Source organism: Gavialis gangeticus, unplaced genomic scaffold, assembly GCF_001723915.1.
Source record: "Gavialis gangeticus isolate Ggan-Ray unplaced genomic scaffold, GavGan_comp1, whole genome shotgun sequence".
Lineage (NCBI taxonomy): Eukaryota > Metazoa > Chordata > Crocodylia > Gavialidae > Gavialis > Gavialis gangeticus.
The window spans coordinates 98,329,020-98,336,208 of record NW_017728992.1 but is presented as its reverse complement, the minus strand read 5'-3'; the positions used below and the strand labels follow the sequence as shown (position 1 = coordinate 98,336,208).

General features: G+C 43.5%; 1 protein-coding gene across 2 annotated transcripts in view; it reads right to left on the bottom strand.

Moving 5' to 3' along the window:
* ENOSF1 (enolase superfamily member 1) overlaps positions 1–7,189 on the bottom strand; it is a 33,768-nt gene that overhangs the window by 11,366 nt on the left and 15,213 nt on the right. For both annotated transcript variants that reach the window (XM_019525945.1, XM_019525954.1), the window contains 4 exons: positions 5,775–5,809; positions 5,193–5,280; positions 3,965–4,099; positions 1,492–1,533 (listed from right to left, as the gene is read on the bottom strand). In XM_019525945.1, coding sequence (XP_019381490.1) covers positions 1,492–1,533; positions 3,965–4,099; positions 5,193–5,280; positions 5,775–5,809 — 300 coding nt within the window. The remainder of the gene's footprint in view (positions 1–1,491; positions 1,534–3,964; positions 4,100–5,192; positions 5,281–5,774; positions 5,810–7,189) is intronic.

Below are 7,189 nucleotides of genomic sequence, written 5' to 3'. Positions count from 1 at the left end.
CCCCAGCCCCTGCCACACAGGTCCTTGGATCCACTGGGAAGCAGAGACTGGGATCCCTGCCACTTCCAGCAAAGTCCCAGGTCCTGCACATATTGGCTGAGAATGGGGAAGGCAGTGGGGGGACCCTGCCTGGAGGGACCCTCCCCCATTCATCGTTTGGGGTTGCCCTGGTGTGCCCTTCACTTACAAAAAGTGATCTGCACCATAAAAAGGTTGGACACCACTGCCCTAGAGGGTATGCGCAGGCAGGCAGGGATGGAGCACTGCCACCAACCACCCCGTGCCACCACCTCTCAGGAGAGGGAGCTGGGGTGAGGGCAGTGGCCTGTGCCTTGAACTGGAGTGAAAATAATAGAAAGCTCTTATAGTACAACCTCATTATATCAACCCCGCTTCCTGACAGCAGGAACTGATTTTTATCATTATTATGACATATTATTATTGACCAATCGTATTAAGAGTGAATACTCTCTTTTAATGCACTTTTCCCCAGCCCCATGATGGCTTGCTATAACAGGGATGTAGTGTATGCCTACCATAGAGGTTGGAACCTTCTAAAAGCATCTTTGCTTTTTTTTTTTTACATTGAGAATCAGAAAATTTAGGTGCATCTTAAATTCAAGGGCATCTTATATTTGAAAGGTTACAGGCCATGATTTAAGTTTGTCTGAGGCCTGTGGGAGATCTTGGATTCTGCCTACCTTATATCCATAACTTTCAAACCCTTCATCTGAGTCAACCTGTGCAAGGTGGCATGAGATGGGATCAAAGTCAGTGAGAGCTGAAGGTGCCCATCAATTATTTAGGAACCTCGGGATTGGACCTTGATTCAGACACTTTATCAATCAAACATTAAAAAGTGAGCCTCAAACAACATGAACATCCTCTTCCTTTCACTTTTCAATTATTAAGATTTAGACACCAATGACTATTTTTCAAGAGAATACTGCAGATGACAGAGGCAACATAAGAATCCTTAATGAGATGCTGAACTACAACTCGCTAACATGTTAAGGGGACCTAGTGTGGTATAAATGGACTTGACAAAAGGGTTGTGGCCAGAAGTTCTAGTCCTGGCTTCTTCTCTGTCACAAGCCAATGACCTCTCTTGATCTCTCAGTTCCCCTACTGCAATAGAAAATTAATTATGTTCATAGGAACGCAATGAGGAATAACGTTTATTTCAACAGAGCAGTGAGAGAGCTTTATAATGCTGGCTGTTATATTTATTATAGATACCTCAAAACAAAACCTTTCCTGACTCTCCATACAGATGCATGTGGGAGGAAGGGAAATAGGATACATGGTTGGAAAGAAGATATTCCTGGTAGGCATTAGCTGAACTTATGCTATGTGAAATATATCTAAGGATGTTTTCAACTGCTTTATTCAAACCCCTAATGAAAAACGAGAATGAACGTTGGCATAAATCCTCAAAGCTTATTGTCATAACTACATTCAATAGAAAGGCAAAATTAAAACTATACTTACTTGCTCTCCTGTTGCCACGCCAATTCCTAATGGTGCTAAGGCCTGCAAATAAAAATACATTTAGAAGTTATTTCTGTTTTGTAATTCCTCAGCACAGTTACTTAACAGCAAGAAAAGAGGTGGGATAGAATAAGAGTTAATGCAGTGTAATGTTTGCCACTTACTCTATGCAAGTGATAGAATGTTTTTAAGTGCATTTTATATCACTCTTGCTATACTAAAACCACAGACAAGGGCACGTGCTGTGATAAGGAAACATGCATATTGGATGTCTGTGGCTCTGCTGTTAACTGTATCATATGATGAGCACTTATCCTCTGTTAATATTACACTTAAATCTTCATGGAAACATCAGTTCACATTTCTCAGAACATGCCTGCTATACAAATTAAAGCGGACAGAAACCACCTACAGAGTTGTTACATTTTCAAGCACTAACTTTATAGCTGGTTACTTTGCACATGTGGCTGGTTTAAATTTATAGTGTGATTAACCAGTTAATTGTGTGATAATTATAGATTTCATACACATTAAGGCTGGAAAGGACCTCGTGAGATCACTGGGTCCAGCCTCCTGCCCAAAGGGCAGGAAGTCAGCTGGGGGTCAGATCACCCCAGCAAGATAAGCATGCAAGCGTTTCTTAAAGGTATCCAGAGTAGGTGCCTGCACTACTTCTGGGGGGAGTCTATTCCAGACTCTGGAAACTCAGACAGTAAAGACGTTTTTCCTTATATCCAGTCTAAAATTGACTGATGACACCTTCCAGCAGTTTGTGACTGTTAGACTTCATCTTCCCTTGGCGAACAGACATTATTCCAGTTCCTGATGCGTACCCCTTATATACTTATAGGCTGCCACCAAGTCACCCCTGAGCCTTTACTTCTCCAGGCTGAAAAGTCCCACGGCTCTCAGCCTCTCCCCATAAGCCCTGTCCTCTTGACCTCTAAACATGTACGTGGCTCTCGTCTGGACACTCTCAAGCTTCTCCACATCCTTTCTAAATTGTAGAGCCCAGAATTTGATATAGTACTCCACTTGCGGTCCCACCAAGGCCAAAGAAAGCAAAACCCAAGAAGTCACCCCCCTGCTCGAGATGCATCGGTAGATGCAAGCCAGAGTTTATTTGCTTTGCCGGCTGCAGCATCACATTGGTGGCTCACATTCATCTTGTGGTCAATCGTGACCCCCAAGTCTCTTTCAGTCATGCCAGTGAGTGTAGCACTGCCGAGCCTATAAATATGATATGGGCTTTTTCTCCTGAGGTAGAGCACCTTGCATATCTCCATGTTGAATGTCATCAGGTTTTGGTCCGCCCACCTTGCGAGCCTGTCCAGGTTGACCTGAATTGTCAGCCTATCCTCTAGTGTGACCACACTTCCCCATAATTTGGTGTCATCTGAGAACTTAGCCAGTCTGTTTCTGACACCCAAATCCAGATCATTTATGAATATATTAAGGAGTACTGCTCCGAGTACTGAGCTGTGGGGGACATCACTGGTCACCATGCACCATGTTGACTCAGTTCCATTGACTATCACTCTCTGGGTCTGACCAAAGAGACTTACTATGTATGGGTGGCCAGTCTAAATGTACTGTGTGATTAGCCAGTTAATTGCAGAATATATGTAATGTTTAGCAAGGACCCATGAGACAACACACAAGTTTAAGGTCAAATCTTAGCTACCTTGCTCATTCACGTAAGCAAAGGAATCTCATGTTCTTTTACAGACTCACTGCTAACGCTGCATCTTTGTCGCTGCAGTCATGAAAACCACCACTGTAAACTAGGACTGCCATGAGACATTCTGCCACTAAGCCAAAAGGTGAAACCTGGAATTCAGGCCTACAGAAGCCAGTGTGGCATGATCCCTCTACTCTAAAAACCCCAGAATACAGTGCTCCACAGACAGGTAATACAGCCAGAAGGCTTCTATTTGATTACTTTCCCCCTTCAAAACCTCTCCTGTGAAATTTGCTATAGGGTATTATAAGAGAATCATAGCACTACTCATCAGGAATGTACTATTACAGTAGAGAGTTGATTATTCAGAAGGTCAATTAACCAGAAGGTTGTGTATTAATAAAACCATCAGCCAGCAGTTGGGTTTTGCCTGTCAGTGAGACACTGTGCACTATTTATTAACTAGTGCTTTAAGATTTTAAAACGTTCTATAATACCATACATTTATTTATTTTGTTTGTTAACATTTGCTGTACAACATGGTAATTCTAGTTTTCAGCACTTCAAACTATGGTGTTTGATTTTTGGAAAAACTGATTATCCAGATTGATGACACTAATTATTCCAGAAAACCGACATTCTAGTATAAGTTACATTTGATTGAATACATTTCAACTGTAGTTTATGCCTTTTGACATCTATTTCAACCTGAACATTGAACATTTCATGGAGCAGCATCAGCATGTTTTGATATGTAGTCACTATGTTATTGTAAAATCTTCATTAAATTACCTTAGAAATAGCTGCGTGACCCAGAATATCATCAGGGGAAGTTGGCTCCTCAATCCATAATGGTTTAAATTCAGCTAATTTAGTCACCCACTCTATTGCTTCCTTCACTTCCCATCGTTGGTTAGCATCCAGCATCTGAGGACAATTATAAATCCAATTCACTATATTGCTCTATTGACTGTTTATATAGGAAACTGTTACAATAATCATAATGTTGATATAAACTGATGAAAAGCAAGGAAAAAAAAATCACAGCTGAAACTCACTCTGTTCTTATGCATTGTGGGTATCAGCTATGCTGCAGACTGCAGCGCAGTATAGAGATACCCAAGCTAGCTTTAAACATGACAGCTCGGGTACCAGATTCCAGTTGGGTGCAGAGATCCAGGAAGGCAAATTTATTTGGTTTCTCAGGAGGATATAGTATAAGTAAAGCACCCTGAAAAGTTTTGACTAAACATTTTCTAACAGAAATAATTTTTTAATGTAAAATTTCATCTGACTATTTTTCCCCAGCAACTAATTTTTTGCCTTCCAATGAAAGTTTAGACTTTATGTTGAAACATAAAAAGACAATTGATGAAACACAGATTTGATTTGGATTCCTATCAGACATTGTAGTTTATATATATCAAGTCTATTTTTCTGTCTGAACCAAGTTCCTGAATCAGAAATTTCCCTTAATGCACTGTGTCCAGGCACTACAATGGGCTAGTAGGACCAGAAACTAGGTTGTGTCACAACACAACCAGGCTGGACAAAAAGATTGCTCTCTAAAGCATAACAGGGCCACAAGGCACTTGATTTACAACAACTCTGCAGCCCTAGAAGCTTACTTCCAAACCAAAATTTACCATTTCCACCCAGAAGTATTTGAATGTTGGGGAAAAAAATTCAACCTACCAGTTCTACTCTGGAATCTTTTTACAAAACCAATCCTTCAGGGCCCAGTTCTATAGCTCTTACTGAGGGAAAATGCCTGTAAGCTTTAATAGAAGCTGTGGCACAGAATCAAATGACGTCCCTATATACGTACTATGTGCAATTTATTCTCGTTTGGTGTAAAAACACTATTCGTAGCCATCATTATTCAGGACTTGGCGAGGGTGAAGTATGTTCCAAGAACTCTGTGAAATCACATATATTAAATCAAACCCTATCTGAACAGACAGCCTTTTTCTATTTGAAGTTACTTAAAAGTAGTAGGGTAATTAAAAATTATATTCACCAATATATTGTCAGGACCAATCATTTCTCTTATGAGTCTGCATCTATGAATGTCATCCTGCAGATCTGCACCAACCTTTACCTTGAACCTAGACACACAATGTTATGAAATGTAGGTCGCTTTTCAGAGATTAATACAGCAGTGATAACTGTTTTTTTCTACAGTAAGCTGTAAACTGAAATTCACAACAGGAGGCAGGATTTTATGGACAGCATTTTTTCACTGCGTCTTTCCCTTTACCAGCAGATCTCATTCTGTTTTCACACACACACACAAACCCACCCAATGGAAAATGATTTACCTGTGTTAGCTTTCAGCCAACAGCTTGCCAGTGAGGTAAGTTTCTCTGCTGTACATTTACTCACTTACTGTACTGGCATGTGATATAATAGCAGGAGGAGGAAATATGCTTAAAAAATAGGTGGGAGGAAAGACATCTCTTCACAGAACGTTGAGATGGAAAAGCCCCATGAGATCTAGTCTCTCTCTCTCTCTGCCAAACTGAGACACCAGCCTATATTTCCTCTTGATTGTAATCATTAAGAAGAGAAGTGCAGCATTCAGGATAAGAATTTACTGTACCTTGCCCAGCCATCCTTCAATGCCTTGGTGCAGAGCTGCAGAGAAAGTTACATCTATTACAGTCTCTAAGTAAATTGCAAACTAATAATTCACAAGCCGTATTAACTAAATTGAACTTTTGAAACATTTCTTTACTGGACATAAAATAAACTAGATAACAACTGAGATCCAACATACACCCAATTAGAACAACCCCTCTAAACTATGCCGCATTACAGATCTTATTCATGTGCTGTACATGAAACCTCCTGTGATATACAAATATTGCTTCCAGATACACAGAGAGCTGAACTGGATGATGAACCCAAATGGTATTAACCAAACTTGAAAGCCTTGAGCTGAGAAGAGCTTTCATATTTTGCTGGAAAATGAGTCTCTCAGACAGAAAAAATATTACGCTGGACAAGACTGAGGACCAATGTTTGTTGACAGACTTTAGATCAGGAGTTGGCAAAATACAGCCCATGGGCCAGATCCAGCCTGCCAGGCCATTCTATCCAGCCAGTGGGGCACCTAAAAATTTAGAAAAATAAAATTTATCTGCTCTGGCTGCCTGTCAGAGATGACAAGGGGAACAGTGGGAGGCAGGAAAGCAGGGAAATGGCAGCAGCAGGAGGCGAGAGAGTGGCAGTGAGCAGGTGCATGGGTGGGAGTGTGGGACCTGTGTCAGTGTCCCAAGGCCAGGGCCCAGGGCAGGGCAGCAGCAGTGTGGGGCTTCATGGAGCCAGGCCAGGCTGTGCCAGCAGGGAGAGTGGGGAGCCAGTCTGGCTCAATAGAGCCCCTTCTGGCCCGCTCCCCAAGCGCCTGCCACCCTGCTCTGGGCCCTGGCCCCAGGACACAGGCGTGGGCTTCACGCTTCCGCCCGTGCACCTGCTTGCTGCCACTCCCTTGCCACCTGCTGCTGCCATTTCCCCACTTTCCTGCCTGCTGCCATTCCTCCCCGCCCCTTTCCACTGCTGCTGCTTCGACACCATGTGGTTCCCAGCTGCAGGACTCAGCAGGAACAGGCCCAGCCCCCGCGATTCTCAGCTGGCTCTGTGCAGTGCGGGCTGGGCCGGCTCCTGCTACGTCTAGCGATCTTGGCCAGGCAGCGGGGATGTGGTGCTGGAGCAGCTACTGAGGGGAGAAGCAGCAGGAAAGGGCAGCGGTGGCAGCCGGGAGGGGGAAGTAGCAGTGAGCAGGAACACGGGGCCTGCGCCAGGGCCAGGAGTGTGGAACCTGGGCTTGGAGGAGTGCTGGCAGGGGCTCTGCCAGCCATGGGGGGCTGTGGGCAAACCCTCTTCCTCTACGCATGCCACAACCCTCCCCAGCCACCTTCTTCCCACACACTCACAGCCCCCCACAAACCCTACACCCACCCATACCCCACACATCCACACATGCACCCACATGCTCCCCTACCCCACACACTGACT